Here is a 17720-nt window from a genome sequence, read left to right as displayed (position 1 = left end):
CTAGTGACCAGCAGTAGGACCCAAGGGAACAGCATGAAGCTGTGTGAGTGTCCTCCACTGACACCCTTCATTATTCCAAGTCTCTGCTCCCCCACCCCCAGATCTTTTTGTATTTTCTGTATTGGGATATTTCATGAATGTTGTTCAGAGCAAGTGTCACAAATAAAGGAGTTTAATTTTCAGCAACTTGCTTTTATCACCCTTTTATCTCAGCCTTTTATTTATTTTATGGTTATTGTCAATTCTGTAAGTGCACAGAAACAATTAGAAAACAAAACTTAAGGATATTTCAGGAATCTGTTCTCTTCTATAACACTTGTATAGCTTCCAAAATTGGACATAGCAGTTTAAGGCCCAAATCTATGACCATAAGACTCCAGCCCAACTAAACACTGGGACTTCAGTAATCAAGAGAAGCTTACTGATACAAAACATCACTGAAAAACAGACACCAGTAACAGGCAAGTAAGTGAATCTAACGTAAGAGAAATGTAAACAGTGTTTTTCCCACAGCAGGTTTCTAGATCTATAGGACCCTTTCTCTAGGTTTCCGTAGGTAGTGGTAAACAAAACCTTAATGTTGGCATACTTTTGATGGGTGGCCCACAGGGAAACCCCCTATTCAATTTCTACTCAGCAGTAAAGATATAAGAATTTGGGCATAAGCTACACTTAAATCATTATATGGACTGAAACTATCATACAGAAACAGCTTACAGTAAGACTGTATTAGTGAAATCTCACCACAGGTGACATTGTTTTTAACCTTAAAACCACACATCTATCCTTTAATGTCTGCCACAGACTACATGAAAGTAGAATACTTTATTTAGAAGAAACTAGAAATACCAGAAATAAGTCACTAGGACAAAACATGCCTGAAAGTTACTTTATTTGTTCATAAGGTCTGTGCGTTACAGCAAGCATAAGTTTAGCTACTGTGGACAAAAGCTCAGTCTGGAAGAGCATTAAATGTTAACCATGGAGATGTATAGTGAGTAGAGCGCCCACATTTGCACACAACACGCTGTTTTTCTATTGCTGGAATTTAACACTTGTGAATTACATATCTTTGAGATCTTTCTGGATGCTCCACAATGTATCTGCACTCTTCTTCAGCTGAGCCACCTCATCATCCTTCAGCTTTTGGTTGATGACACTGGTCAATCCAGAGGCACTTAGGACACAAGGCAGGCTCAGGAAGACATCATTCTCAATGCCATACATGCCCTGTCACAAACAAAATAGTACATTACTGACAGAAACCCATAACCCCAGATTTGCATGTCAAGAATCTTTCTGACAGAAGGTCTTAAAACCTGCAGAAAGCAGGCTTATTTTACAGCCTGCAGAAAGTTCAGTCAATGTATTTGAAGGTACAAAAAGCTATTATTTAAAACCAAATAGCAATACTGAAATAGATGACTTCAGAAATTCCACCTCTAAAAGCCTTGATTTTGTTTATATCCAACAAGCAGTTGACAAGTCTCAGAGATACAGGATTACGGTATGTTGCAGTGACAACTCTGTTTCCTGACTATAGAGGGAGCTGTAAATTCAGTTTGCTTACATTCCTTCCTCCATGTGGGATTATGCAACTAGTGCAGACTAAATGCAGGCAACTATATATCAGCTATACAGGACACGCTCTTCCCTACCACCTTTGCTAGGGGGTGTTTTGAGGAATCACAGCTGGACCTCTTTGAAGTTTACTATTTTTGCATGGAGATTTTTTTAATGAAGCTGCATACCATGCATAGCAAACTTTACACAAGAGTAATACAATACTAGACAGTACAGAGCACTTAGAACAAGTCTGGAGCCAAACTAAGGATAAGCTAAGAAGAGAAAAAAGTTACAACAGTAAGTTCCCTGTATAACATTTCAAGCTCAATACTTTTTAAACAAAGCTTCCTTTGCACATCACCTTGCCAACGGTTTTAGTCTTTTCATAGTCTAGTTTCTCCCACAATGAAAACATGAACTAGAAGATCCAATTAGCCACCATTTCTTACCTTTACCAGTGTTGACACTGAATGAACTCGGCACAAGTTCTTCAGCATGGTCTCACAGAGCTCAGCAACACTAAGGCCAATGGCCCAGTTTGTGTACCCCTTCAGCCTGATTACCTCATAGGCACTAAGGAAACATTGAAATAGTCACATTAAGATTTAGTATTCCAAAAAGTATATTGAAGACACCTTAAGATAAACAAAGGTTTCCCATTTGAAGAACTCCCTGATATGCTAAGTTTTACAATTAAAACATTTAAGTCATTTCAGCATTACAGTATAACAGATAAAGTCTACATTACCCCATATGTATATTTACAAAACCCTATTGTTCTCTTAGCTGAAGAAAAGATTCATAGATTCCATGTGCGAAATATTATTTTAGTTAAAGGTAGAAAAACAAAAGAAAACAGATTCCTTATTCAAATGAGTAGGACAATGGCTTAGATATTCCAAATGTATTCAGAATGATGAAGTAGACATAGAGCTGCATACCACCCCCCCATCTTAGTTGTTTTACCCAGTGTCTGAAAGCTTTACACCAGCTTAGTGAGACAGGTAAATTAGGGACGTAAGTATCAGCTTTTTTTGTGATTTGTCAAAAGTTTTCCTAAGACTCAACTCCAATGCTCTGCTCACAAAAACATATCACCTTTTCCTACTGTCTTGCTCTCTTTGTACAAGGATAGCCATGTAAGAAGCTACTTGCACAAATGCAAGTGTATACTGGTTCTGTAAGCCCTGCACTACTCAAGTAGGTACATTGCACAAGAGTTGTAAGCACTGCAGGAAAATAAAGCTTACCAACTGAAATCCTGCATTTGTGCTTAAACTAGTACTTTCACTTATGCAACCCCTCCTAATATGAGGGCATTAAAGCTGCAACAGAATGGAGATGCAGCATGCAGAAATGCTATTTGTAGTATCAAATGCATCCATACAATTCCTTAAGTTACTGTACCTTTCAACCACTTGCTTGTGGACTTCCTTCCAGTTCTCACTGTCTTTGTCAGTTCCCATGGCAGGATTCAGCTCCTGGAGAGAAACGCCTGCCACATTAACTCCACTCCAAACAGCCACTACAACACAGAGAGAGGACATAAGTTTTCACAGCACTTCACTGAGCAAAGCAGAGGATTACTTACTAATATAAACTTGAAATAAAGTCATAGCAGCTAGAACCACAATAGTTTGAAAAGAAGGTTTTCTATTTTAATTTAGCTATGGTTACTTCTGAAGACTCTGGGCATCAAGTTTGAGATTTTAGTACTGGTACAGATTAAACTACAGAACTTTGAGTCCTCTGGACAAGTACTTTTCAAGTCAGAAACCTCAAATTTGAGCAAACAGGCACATCTTAGTTGTTCAGCCCTTTAACACTAGCTTTATTCAAGAATTACAAAAGTATGTAATTGCTGTCCCACAAATCAATATGAAGATATTCTCCAAGAACTGTACTCTATTTCCCTGAATAACGGGATAGCAATATGCAAACTTAGAATACCAAGAGAAGAATTTGCAATTCTCTTCACATCAGACTCTCCCCTGTTCCTGCACAGTAACCAGGAAATTTTTTAGTTACTTCAAAGCAAAAGCAGATGAAAGTGAAGCAGAACAAGCTCTGTGTATACTCAACCAAGTTCTGCTTTCGTGACAGCACAGGTCTGGCTTCAGTTAGTACTGTAGTTGATCAGACACTACTTTAATCAAATGCAATGTGCCATTGAAGATATGGCTCCCTTACAAAAACAGTACTACAATTTAAAGCAGCACCCATCTTCTGGACAGAAGTTCTGCTGCATCTTTTCAGGCTTGAAATAAACATGAAAACCAAGATGAATAAGCTTCTTTGATTTCATGATTTTCCAAAGTTATCTTTTGAAAACCTCTTTAAATAGCATGGAAGAGAATCACAAAATAAGGGAAGGAATAGTTGTTAGCTTGAATCTGGATTGTAAGCCTTTTCTATTGTTTACAACAATCTCTGCCACTCACCTAGTACAAACTAATACTGCTTTCAGAAGAGAATCATGTTGCAGACCATATATTCTACAAAAACTAAGGATGAGGTGGTAAACTACAGTCCTTAGGACACAGGACAAGATTGGTGAACACTGGTCTTTTCAATTCAGGATTTAATTATACCTCCTGAATCACTTTCAGGAAAGAGGCATAGCTAGATTTCCTGAACTTTCCTGGACTTTGTTGTCCTATGATCTTAATTAGGTGACAGTATAGTGCCAGTCACTCAAGATCAGCCACATCTGTTTTCAGATTTTTATAACACATTCAGCCTCAGTCTGTAACACTGTTTTTTAATCCCAAAGTGGCAAAAACTGCTCCTTACCACTGGAATCACCATGTTCTCCTAGAATCCAGCCATGGCAGCTGGTTGGGTGGATACCAAGTCTCTCAGCCATCAGGTAGCGGAATCTAGCTGTGTCTAGATTGCAGCCACTTCCAATCACACGGTGTTTTGGCAGGCCACTTAGCTTCCATGTGACATAGGTTAATATATCAACTAAAAAGAAGAGCATGCATAGTAAATGAAACTGTTCACATATACCACAAAGAATGTTCCAGCAAGCACTTTACTATAAGCAGTAGGGCGATCAAGAGGACACAAAACACAGACAGGCTCATTGTTCACATTTTAGACCTATCCTATTTGCAGGATTAAGATGAATATATCACCTAAGTTCAGGACCCATCTAGCTACCACTCAAAACATATTAAGGAAGGCCTTTGGATATAAAATATCCTACCAGCCAAAACTGCAGGAGCTTTTTTTGGTCACAGCTAGACCCCTAGGGCATCTGGAATTGAGACAGAATTCTTCATCTAAAGACAGTCAAGTGATTTCCTGAAGTAATGCCACCTTCCACTTCACAATAACAGGCAAGAACAATTTACAATAAAAATTCGAAAATTATATACTATGAGATTCATTCATTGAACACATCTTCATTAAACAGTTTCCGCACTGAATACCTCTTTAGTATGGAAAGCCAAATGAGCTCTATGCTTTGGCTGCATGTGGCTCTAAAAATAGTTTTAGAAAAACCAATTAAGGTTTTTCTTGTCTGCTGCAACCTATCTCTGTAGCTCAAAGCAGCAATAATGATCAGACAACAATAAATTCTGACTCCAAAACTCAAGGAGAAGCCAGTTCTCAGGAGGAATGTATTTATATATAGATCATTTACTCAGGCACTGAAAGCACATAACAGGAAGGTGCAAACTGTACTGAGACTACAAGTGGCATACCCACTAGGCATTGCTTCCCTAGAGCCACAACTGGCACAGTTCCTGCCAGGGCCAGAGCAATCTATGTATAGACTATGGAGCTCCTCCCTTTCAAATAAGTACATTCACTCTGGCTTCCAGATGCCAAGATGCATCACAGTTCTGGTCACAGCTTTGTCATCTTACTGTTCATCAACAGTAGGGCTTTCCACCTGGGACAGGATATGGACAGTGTTAAGAGTTACAGCCCAGACAGATCTGTCATATTCCAGTGCTCCTGAAGTCCTTTCTAATGGGCTCACAGTAGTTTCCACTACACCCACTAGTTGTACAAGACAATTCCACACATTCTGAGAGAAAGCAAAGCAAAACAATTCCAGAAAAGCAGTGTGCAGTTCTCCCCCTGCAGCTACGCTATAGGACAGGTCTTTAGTTTGAATTCAGCCTTGCTAGAACAGGAACGATTTGATTTGTGACTTGATTTTTAGGTAAGTTTAAAATTGCCATGTTATTGTACTTGCATAGTAACTACTTGCTTGGTACACCAGTATTTAGTACTGCTTGTACACTAGCTAATTTTTAAACACCATGAGTTGGTAGTTTTACATGCACTGCTCTGTCAGATCAGCCTTAAAAGCAGTCTCACTTCATTGCCAGGGCTCTATAGTAATGGCTTTACTCTGATGTTGAATCAAGTTGAATCAAGCTGAATCAAGCAAAGACAGTCCTACAGAGACTTCCTACAGAGCATACTGATGTTTATAAGCAGCTTTAGGCATCCAGATGTCCAAGCTTTCCCTGTGCAATTAGTAGTTATTACTTACAAGTGAGCATGCATAATTATCTTTCATAACTTATTATATTTAGCCCACGATTTTTGTTCAGCACAAAGAAACTCTTCCCTGAAAATACAGATGTAGCTGTATTTTCTTACTTCAGTATTATTGCAATTGTTTAACAAGCATGGTTTATATCTTAAAAGGGTAAATTCTTCAATCTGAAGAATGGCCGTAGTATATCCAAAGATAAAGTTATTTGCAAACAGCTTAAGAGCTAAGTGAATGTCTCCTGCTCATTCAAACCTTCAGAATGAGAAACTTAAAGCTACCTACTTCTTAAGCCAATGCAAGTAAAGAACTGAAATATCTACCATTAGATACACTCTTAAAATGCAGACTATGAGTAATTCTGAATAAGTGTTCTACACTTTGTGCTCTTTATATTAGTTAACAACTATATAGCAGACATCCACAGTTATTTCTGACATGAGACTTCTATTTGAAAAGATTATGGAAACAACACTAGTCTTCCAAAACCAGAATTAGTTCATAAGTACTTTAGAGAGCTGTTTTACCTGGGTTGGAAACCACAAGAATGGTGCAATTGGGGCTGTATTTAACAATCTGAGGAATGATGAATTTGAATACATTCACATTCCTCTGAACCAGGTTGAGACGACTCTCCCCTTCTTGCTGACGAACACCTGCAGTTACTACCACAATCTTGGAGTTGGCTGTGACAGCATAATCTGCAATCAAGCATGGAAAAATACTTAGACTTATCACTAATTTCAGCAGCATCATGTTCACACAGGTATTCTGGGTAGTCTCTCCACTATGCCAATACTCAAACCTAAACATGAGACATCTCAACAGATCAGCGCACAGGTCAGGAGAATACATTCAACCCCTCTGAATCTCAGTTCCACTATTCACATAAATGAACATTATTTCTTCTACAAAGTACTAGTGTTTCACTAGTAAAAAAAAAAAACTATTTTACGTAACTACCACCTAAAATAGTAAGTTGACCATTAGAGATTTAAGAAAGCTTGAATTGAGAACCATTCCCATTGTTACATTAGTCTGGAACCTGACCCCGATTCATAAATTTAATCATTTTGGTGCCCAATCCTGAGTCCTGATAATATCAGTAATGCTCCACTATTAGATTTACATAATACTAGCATTAATAAAATAATTTAAGGTTCTGAGGCTCACCTTTGTCTGCCACAATCTTATGAGTTTGAAGGAACAAGCTCCCATGCTGTAGATCCATCATTTCTCCTTTTAGTTTGTCTTCCAAAACATCAACCAGAGCAAGCTCATCGCAAAGACCCTGAAGAAATAAAATTTAAAAGGAACCAATATATTATTAGCCATAGTTACTTCCGAGTTGAGCAATATAACCTTTTAAGTGAATATGATACACATCTGGAAGCATCCACTCTATAAAGACAAACCAGTAGGACAGAACTACCTTGGTGCTACTACAAGATACACCAGAACAAAGTCACATGCTACTTCAGAACAAATTTAGCATCCTTGTTCAGACTTTCTGAAGTGTCACTTGCAGGTCGCTTTTAGTGTGCTGCTACCCCTTTACCAGTACACACTTCATGACTTTTCCTTTTTAGAAAGAAAAAAAAATGGCTGCACCTTTGAGTTATAAGAAGCCCTATAAACCCATTCAGCAGAAAAAAGAAAGCCCGTTTTAATGTTTAGACACCTAACACCATACTACTTCACAAATAAGTGTGTTTTCTTATAAAAAAAATCTCTCAACTTATTGAACAAGAAATAGAACGGAAACAGACTGATTTTCCTCAGTATTAGGAAACAGTATCAGGGAAAACAAACTTTAATTTTTCTTCCATTAAATCTATTACAATGCTGTTGCTTTGCAAAACAGATTTAGTCATATATGCTTGTTTCCCAACTTAACTGGGCTGGACAACAACATTATGTAGTCTCAGAACAGGACAACAGTGAAACACAGGGGTGGAATAAAGATTTTCTTCTATTACAGAGTTTTACCACCTTCTGAGGTAGGTGTTAGCTAACTCTGTAAATTCCACTATACTTTGAAGTTTTTTTTCAGTAAACTATACTGAGAATCAGATTAGTAGCTCTGTTTTCCTAGATATCTGTCAGTATCCCATCTGAAGGTAGTTGTTAGGACATTTTTCTTTTGTTGAAAGTGTCACATCAAACAAGCTTCTCTTTGGTTTCATATAAAAAGGGCAATACTAATTTCACATCAAAATTAGTTATTAGCATCAACCACACACTTTGAACATGTAACAGTATTTACTGTTTTCATCTAGAAAAGTGTTCAACAGCAGGTATATTTCACTTATTCAAGTCTTTCACTTCAGATTTAAAAAATCACACTGGAGTCCATTGCTTTTTTTTTTTTTTTTTGCACAATTAGCTTTCACAACTAAGTTGACTAAGTACTGGAGGAAAACCTCAAAGTCTAAGGGAAGGTGCCCCTGCTCACAGCAGGGGGGAGGGTGTGTGGAATTAGATGATTTTTAAAGGTCCCTTCCAACCCAAACCATTCTGTGATTGTATACTCACTAGTTTACCCTGCAGACTATTTGAAAGGAGTGTAAAAGTCTGTTATTTACGTGTTATCAAAAGTATCCTTAACAGAAGTCACCAGCATTAAACTATACGTAATCTGAATCTCAAAAAAGAATGCATGCAGAAGTGTGATTATATATACATTTTTACACACACTGCCTAGTGATATTGTCCTGAGCATAGATCTTGCATCAGACTCTGCAGGCTAAGGAGCCAGTTTGCTCACTGAACTGGAGAAGTACCTGGAATAACTCCAGCAACTGACTTCAGGAATTTGCATCAACGTTGCCTAGGGAATTCAGCTTGCCATTAGCACACACAGAACTGAAGTCTACATAATCACCATCAGAAACACCTTAAAATATTCTCATTAAGAACAGTTGCCTTGAGACTGCAGGTCTTTCCATTTCTAAAATGGTACAGCAACAGTGACTTGTTTCTAATAGAGCTAAAAATAACTAACATGGAATTTTAGTGTCATTGAAATGTACATATTAATACTACAGGAGTAAACTTAACTTAGTATTAGCACATTAAGTTACATAAAATCCAAAGCCATCTAAAATCCAACTGTGTCCAAATATTAACACACAGGAAGCTAGGTACAAAGTTTAATGCTATGGTTTAACAAAATCAGAAGACATTTTGGGCAGCCAACCACCTTGCAGAAGTTAGTCACATCTAGTTCAGTGACAAGAGTCACATTTCTGTTATAAAAGCATTTTATATTACAACTGACACTTGCAAAAGAATAAGAATAGCAGAAGCCCAGAGGTAATGAACTCCATTATGCCATAATCAAGACTGAAAGATTTCAGACTGGCTTTTATTCTGGGTTCGGTCCATATATCTCAGCAACTGTAAAACTAGACTTCTGAGAGCACAATTTGATCCTGCATAGTGCACAACAGTGCACGCAGATGATGGATTGTAATCAAATTCACAGTAACTTACCTGATTTCTGGTCTGTTACCCTTAAAGGCTACAGCACTGCTTCAAAAACAAACAAGTTTGAGGAAAGCATTTTCTTTTCATATCTATATCTGTAGTTTTTAAGCAACAGTCCTCTCCCCCATTACCTTTCAGCTTTAGTTACAAGTTACATACTTTTAAAAAAGTTTAAATTCTATTCAGTACTTAGTTTCACAATGGCCTTTACTTACTGCCATCTTTTCTTCCTGCCAAGGCTTAAATATTAGCAAGTCAAAGCCCTTGAACATTTTTTCACAGTTAAAATCACTACTTCAAAACATGCATCCTCAGGATAATAGAGAACAGATCATCTCCAAATAAGAGACAACCGTTTCAGTAGCACATGCAAGACTTTCGATCCCAATGTTGTGAGCTACTTGATGCAAGATCTACCACTTCAAGGGGGTAGGGCATAAGCGTCTTCTAAGGAAGAAAGATAAGGTCTGTGGCTCCCACTCATCTTCTTAAAGAAGAACATAAAGAATCAAATTTAACTTGGTCACAGTATTCACAGAAAAACAAAAGGCAATGGACAAAGATCCTTGTTACGTGTTTAAGCTTTGGTCTAAGACCACAACTTGGGATTTACCTAGTAAAAGGTAAACAGAAATTAGAGTAATCTCTAGGTTCAGATTTAATTTTTGAAGACTACAGATAACACCTCTGTAACCAGGCAATACCAGCTAAAGAGAAATAAAGAAGCCCACTGAAGGCAGCAGTAATGTTTTAGCTCCTTTGATTAGGGCACAGATGCATTAAGAGCACGCTGCAAGGGCGCACAGTCCTCCCATGCTCTGCACCGACTTCTGGAGGGAGCGCCCACGCTCGTTATTCAGTGGCGGAGCTCCACTGGGCAGCCTCCGGCTTTGTTACAAAAGAAATAAAGGTGCGTATATTAAAAAGCAAAACAAAAAAAAAAAAAAAAAAAAAAAAGGAGAAAGGAGGGCTCGGAACAGGCCAGGTGCGGCTAGGGTTATGGCTGAAGGCGGCAGGGCACCGTACCTTTCCGAGGATGCTGATGGCGCAGGCCATGCCCACCTGCCCGACGCCCACCACCGTTATCTTGCTGCTGGGCACCGCGCTGGCGGCGGCCACGGGGGTCATCAGCTTCTCCTTCAGGGTCGCCATGGCGTCCTGGGGAGGAAGGCTGGGGTCAGCACGGCGGGACACGACCCCACAACCACCCCACTCGGTACCAAGCCCCCATCCGTTAACGGCCGCCCTCCCTCCACCCCCTCCCAGACCCGGGGCGCCCGATCCCCGGCGGCCCGGTTGGGCCCGCACGCACCGGCTGTGCTGCGAGCAGGGGGATGCAGAGCCGTGCCGCCGCTCCGCTCGGGGCCCAGCAATGAGGGATCCGCAGCGGAAGGGGCGGCCCCCAACCAGCCGGGCCGCACCGCCCCCCGCCGCCCCCGGGGCGGGCCCCAGTGCCATCAGGGGCGGTGGGCCCCGCGGAGGGTGGGCGCTGTGGGGGCACGGGGGCAGCACTTGGCCCTCGTCTCTCTCTCTCTCGTGTTTGGGGCGCTTTGGAGGAAGCGGGGAGGGATCTCCGCCGGCCCGCCGCCACAGGGCTTGTGGGGGTGCTTGTCCTGCAATGGGGGGGATCCTTGCAACCGGGTGTCCCTGCGATGGGGGTTTCTTTAACAGGGGGTCCCTGCAATGAGGTCCCTGCAACAAAGGTTCACTGCCACGAAGGGTTATTGCAATGGGGTGCCACTGCACCAAAGATTTATTGCAATGGGGTGTCACTGCATCAAGGATTTATTGCAATGGGGTGTCACTGCACCAAAGGGTATTGCAACAAAGGGTTATTGTAGCATTGGCCCACAGCAGCCAGGCATTGCCGCAGCACAAGGAAAGCTGGAGCCTGCTTAGTTTGGCCTGTACAACTGCATGGCGGCCTCACAGAAAAAAAGGGAAACGCTGTCCCTCTCTGGGTTATTTTTGCTGATCAAGGGAGGGCACGCAGATGGCTGGAGTGAGTTTGTCGGAAGCCAGCCCAAGGTCACCTGCAGCAGAGCCCTATGTGAGCTGGAAACAGGCTGTGCAGTATAGCGCAAAGCCTCAGGCAGCACCGTGTTGGAAATAGACCCTACTTTACGCCCCAGGCTGTGAGCTGGCTGTTGTCCTGCTTTTGACTTCTGTACACATAAAGGACACTGCTTGTTCTTGTCATGTACATGGAGGCCCTCACATCTCTGAGTTTACCTTCACAGTCACGTAGAGAAAGTGTTCTCTGTTTCACAGAGCTACTAACTTTGCCAGGAGGAATGTTAAGAGGAATCACTGCAAAGAAAGAGTCGTGCACAAATAAAGCATTTTACGTTGTCTTATTCTGGGGCAAAGTTACTGAAGTTACAGTATCTGATTTTTTGTGCTCTGAGTTTTGCCCTGCAGCTGACTTCAGCTATTTTTTTTTGTGGTTGAATAAATCCTAATGGGACAATGGCATGCCTGAAGTCACACAGGCTTTGGCAAGAACAAGGAATGTAACAATGCTGTGCCACAATGGTTCCTCCTCCTACTACTTTCTTCTGCTCCTCCTCTAACTCCTTCTCCTCCTCCAACAGAAGGCCCAACCCACATCATAGTATCTTGGACTATTGTGCCATATCCCAGTAATCACTTTAAAATTTTAATATGTAGGGGCCATGGAATGAATGAGCCTGAGTCCCCAGAGTGTGAATGGAGTTTTGTTCCTTTTTAAAGTAATAAGCACATCAACCACTCTAAAGAACAGTAAATAAGATATGACATGCTTTTCCTCTGACCATTCTCTTGCTTTCCATTGCGATATTTTGGGCATACAATTTTGGGTATACAGTTTGCCATTGTTGCTAAACAGGAAAGAAGGAAGTGGTTTGCTGAAATTCCTGCAGGGCCAATGCATGGGGAATCAGAAGGAAAGAATAGCAAAAAGTATTTTCTCCTGATGCTGTAACATGACTTCTCTGTAGCAGTCAAGAGAGAAAGTAGAGGTAGAACACTGAATTGCATACATTTCCAATTTCACCAGGAAAAAAAAATGCTGTAGATGCCTCATCACACATCATTAATTCTCTCTCTTATGAGAAGGAAAACAGAAGGGTAGATTCCAGAGTCCTCCTAAATAAGTGACTAGGCACAGAGGCTAGCCCTTGCTGTCTAAGACCGTGGTTGCCCTTTTGTTGTTGTTCCCAGCTAAAAGTTTTGTTGATCTTTTTGCCAATTATTTTGCCAGGTTAGCACTCACTGGATTAATTCCCTCTGGCTCACCAAGCAGCCAAACAAATGCTGGTGCCAGCCTGGGAGAGTTGGTGAGAATGAGCGGTGACGAAAGGGTGAAACCTGCTTTTCTGGGCAGCAGTACAGATCCGTGCTGGCTTTAAATTACTATCTAGCTGTGACCTACTTTACTTCATTATGTTGTTTGGCATTGCAAAGGGTGCCATGGAGAGACAGGAATGAGTTAAGTCATCTGCATGGCACTTCAGGTAGTGGCTGAAGAAAATGCATTCAAGACTTCCTAATTGCAGATGAAGTGGGAGCTGGACAGAAATTAAAATCATACAGTGAAAAGTCAGGGTAAGACAGTTTATCTTGTATAATCGGAACTGGAACATGTACAGCTGGACTTTAATAAAATAAGGGGGAAGGAAGAAAAAAAGGTAAGTGAGGGAGGAGAGGCCAGGGGCATCTGAGAGCAAGATTCACTCATTCCTGAATTGGAGCACGGGTCCGTATGCCTCCTGCCAGCATCCCTGCTGAGGAGCGCTCACCACTGCATCACATGCTCTTTGGACTGGATCTTTCTCTTGCATTACAAGCATTCAACAATTAGTTATGACAGTAGCATTTGTAATTAAGCTAAGAGGGAAAGGCCACTTTCCTGTTTGAAAGACCTTAAAGGCTCTGATAAGGCCTTGTCCTGCTGGCAGTATTAAAAGCAGAGGGTATTTAATCCTTTCTTTGAAGCTCTTGCAATATAAATAGATAGGGCAGGTGCAGGTCAAAAGAAGAAAGAAGATTATTCCCCCTTTCTGCTTCCAGTTACTTGCTTAATTATTTTCTCAGACGATGGAGAACTGAGGCACTGGGAAGTGAAGAGACAGGGTCAAACAGGAGGCCTAGTGGTGACAGGTCACAATTTCAAAGTTCAGCTCAAGTTTGGCAATGTTGGCATTTTTGATGAAGCAGAGTTTTTCAGAAAAACAAACCCTAGTGTTAAGGGACACAGTCTAAATAAATTTGCCTAGTAACCTTCATACAATTACAACATTATTTGTGTGTGTGCGTGTGTGTGTATGTACATTTTAATCACATTTAACTCGTGGCTGTATACAAGGTCTGTAATTAGGTAGGTCTGCATCTGTGCCATCATCTTCCCAAAACACATGAAAGTAGATATGATTTCCCTGATGTTCCTTTTTTTCCAAAACTACTGTTAGACCTGATTAGAAACAGAGTGCTCACTTGAAAATCTGTATTAATGGAACTCTTTCCCACAGCAAAATGTCAGTGGTCTGATGGCCATGGTCTGAAGATGGCCATAGTCCTAAGGAGAATGGAGAAACATGAATTATTGGTCCACTTTTGCAAAATAGAGAGAGATAGATTCATGTGCCGGAAATCACAAAGTGCCAGTGTACACACAATATTTGCAGATGCTGAACTGAAATTCTGGTGCACCTAAGTTTAATTCACTGCTTATTCATCTGACTTTTCCATTAGGAGGGAAAATACATCACACAATAAAGAAAAATAATCTTGGAGTGGCAGTTCTGCAACCTTCTTTACCTCAGTTTTATTTGAGAGAATGATTCCTTATTTTTGGCATTGGGCCTAGGTTTTGTTTAATTTTTGTTTAAATATTATACAGTACAACAGATAACACACTCATAATAGCTAAATCCTTTATAATGTAGTTAATCAAAAAACAAATATACATCACATGCACGTGTGCACAAGTTTGTACAGTGATCACCAGCAACTGAAGGTCCTAGTGCTAGTGGAAGAGCTAAACCCTCGTTAAATTAAACTTTTTTTTATTAACACAGATCATAGCACTGTTAATGACACTGTCATTAATTTGACACTGTCAAACCTGTGTTACCATATGGGGGATATTGATAGAGTACCTGGAAAAGATATTTCATTTTTCATAATTCATGTCTCCCAGTAGACAAATTTTTCTTTCATATTTCTTCATAATACTCTGTTCTGCCCAAGAGTTTTGCTCATTTTGCCACATGTTATTTTCAGCTGCATTTAACCTAATGTGGAAATTAAGTTTAGGTTTAAGTTAGTTTTGATATTCAAAATGAGAATGAAAACCAGCTTTGGTCAATGGAAACTAAGTTACATTATCATCTAAAAGCACTCACATTGCTTATTATGAAATGAGTTCTGGGATTCTTCATCACAATGCCACAATAAGCAGATGTTCAGCACCATAAAGAATGCCATGATTTACATTACTTTGACTGACTGATTGTGATCCAAGCAATGTTAAGTATCATTACATGATACACACATCCAGCTCTGGCAAAGGACGTTGCTTGGGAAGTATCTTCCCTTACTCCAGTGACCTCATTGGCTTTCCATGTCCTTGTGCTATGATTCCATTGTCTCCTCATTGTGCCTGTGTCACTGTTTAGAAGGCCTCACAGGATCTTTGGAATGAACTTGGTGAAGTTCCTGGTCAAACAGCGCAAATTCATACCAGTTTTGGGGAACTGCTTCAGATACATTGAGAAGGTACTATGCCTCATGAGTCCCACAAGTCTGGATGCTGTTTACACTGTATTTTACTAAAGACCAGGTTCTTCTCCCACACTCCCATCCAACTAGACATTCACCTAAATGATCCCATGTTTATCCTGTTAAAAGTGATCATAATTTTGAAAACAGAATGCATTTTTACCTGTCTTTACAGAAACACGCTTCTGCTCTTACTCACTAGTACAGTCACAGGCTTCCAGCCACTGCCTTTGAAGTAGATTGTTGATGTTAAGGGTCGAGGTTGATCGACTGTCCTCCTTTGTGGGAAGTACCAATGGATATCTTAGCTAACCTTTGCCATATTGCACTCTGGACCCATACTGCTCTATAGTTCATAGAGCAAGTGTTTTTTTTTTTTGTTTTGTTTTTTTTTTTTTTTTTTTTTTTTTTTTTTTTGTTTGTTTGTTTTGTTTTGTTTTGTTTTGGTGGAAATACAGTGAACACAACTGAGTTTCCAGAGAGCATTATTTAACAAGTTTCCCAGTACTGAGGAATGTTTGGCTCCATCACACTGCAGCCAAGTCCTGCAAGTCCTGTGTGAAGGCTAGGAAGGACACACTTTGCTCTGAACCCACTGGGGACTCATGGTGGTAGAGATTTGTTGATGGAAGTTGGTAGAAAACAGCCAGGCAATGTGGGGGAGCATCCAACCCTTAATGTTGTTGGCATCACTGGGAAGACAACTGCTGACAGATGTGATGAGTCAGTATTTATCTGAGTGCTGAGGAGATTCCTGGAGCACCCTCAGACATGGCTTATTTCAACTGACCAGTGAAATAAGAGGTGACAAGTGGCAGCCCCACAGGGGCTGCTTCTCAGAGAAAGTATGGCATCCTAGGTGAAGTTGGGCATAGAGGTATGCAAGCATCTATTCCAGGTTGACTTCGTGGAACACTTTTTGTAATGTATTTCAAACTAGGTACTTTTCAAAATTTGAAAATAAAACTCTGCCTTTAAAACCACTCATTGCCTTTACAATCATTCAAAGTGGCATGCTGAGAAGAAAGACTATGCTGTGAGTCCTGACTGTCCCTTGAAAGCTAGTCTGTTCTTCTGGACAGATGGTTTTGCAGAAGAAAAAAAATACACTGCCGAAAGTAAAGACAGATGAATGTCCCATACTAAGTGAATTGGGCTATATTTTGCAGTAGTGATCCTTGAGAGTGGTATACCAGAGGTCAGCCAAGATGTCCATGGACACAGTTTGAATCTTCTCTTTTAAACTTTACAATAGATCCCAGCAGTTCAGCAAACCAAGTTTCCACTTTGGTTTGTAAAGCTGTAGGCAAAAGAAAGTGAGCCATGAGCTTTAGGATGATTGTAACAAATACCTTTCATTTGATTTTAACAGGCACCCACTTAGAACTTCCTTGATTCCTTTGAATTATTGTGAGGAACTGTTGTTTCCTGCAGTAAATACATTACAATACACTGAAAGAAGAGGCAGTGACATACTTCATGGCTGGGATTTGGTAATGTGACCTGGAGGATTACAATGCAAACTCATTGTTCTGCTGGGTCAAAACAGCAGAGATCCAAAACAACTGCTATGTGTGTGTGACTATCTGGCTTCATCTCATTCTTTATACTCAGATAGATACCAACATCTATCTCTTCTAAGCAAAGAAGACAGCTAAGACATAGAAATGGTTCCTTGGTTCTCCAAGTCATCCCCAAAGCAAGTTTAAGATGTAGGAGGAAATGCTCCTCTTCTCGTTGCTCACACCACCTCCTCCAGACACCCCTCACCCACTGCAGACTGCAGCTGCTGTCTGCATGCAGCACAGACTCCCAGCCTCAACCTTCTGACTTACACCTAAGCTAGATGCCTGCAGAAGAGGGGACTTGAACCCCATTTGGCAAAGCAAGTGAATAAATGGAGCCTTCTGGGGCAGTATTCACAAATGCTGGGGAAGGTAATTCCATCCCCCCATCACTGTCAGCAGAAACGTTTCAGAGGTTAAGCCAGCTTCAGAGCTTTTGCCCCATGTTGGCGGTTTCCAGTTCTGCATTGCTGTTTGCTGCTGCTGCCTCATCTGTATTGCTGCAATTACAGCAGTCTAAAGCAAATCCCTGTTTTCAGGGAGATCATTTGTTATCTGCCCCACAGCAATGACAGCAGCCTGAGAATGGGACTGGAAATCACAGTGTGGGTGCAGGAACTTCTGTAACCAATTCCACTACTAAAGCTCTCCATTTACAGGGTGGCTAAGGGTAAAGTTACTCAGCAAAGCTGAGTCAAATGGTCAGCTCAGCACTGTAGGACAGGGCAAGTGTCAAAGTGCTGCCCTCCACCCCTGCTCATCCCTCATACCCACCAGTTTTGATGCTCCTCTGATCTCCTCCTGAGCCAGTTCAGCTC

At 40.8% G+C, this 17720-nt stretch overlaps 1 protein-coding gene across 1 annotated transcript; it reads right to left on the bottom strand.

The window, feature by feature from the left end:
* Window positions 1–875: 875 nt before the first annotated feature.
* LDHB (lactate dehydrogenase B) lies at window positions 876–11040 on the bottom strand. The gene is made up of 8 exons (XM_084506108.1): window positions 10887–11040; window positions 10601–10732; window positions 7259–7376; window positions 6613–6786; window positions 4360–4533; window positions 2974–3091; window positions 2016–2139; window positions 876–1230 (listed from the first exon to the last, which is right to left on the bottom strand). The coding sequence occupies exons 2-8, from the start codon at window positions 10724–10726 to the stop codon at window positions 1063–1065; spliced, it is 1002 nt and encodes a 333-aa protein (XP_084362234.1). The 5' UTR covers window positions 10727–10732; window positions 10887–11040; the 3' UTR covers window positions 876–1062.
* Window positions 11041–17720: the final 6680 nt, after the last annotated feature.

Source organism: Aythya ferina, assembly GCF_964211825.1.
Source record: "Aythya ferina genome assembly, chromosome: 1".
Lineage (NCBI taxonomy): Eukaryota > Metazoa > Chordata > Aves > Anseriformes > Anatidae > Aythya > Aythya ferina.
Note: the sequence above shows the minus strand (reverse complement) of the source record. Positions and strands in the feature narration are given on the sequence as shown.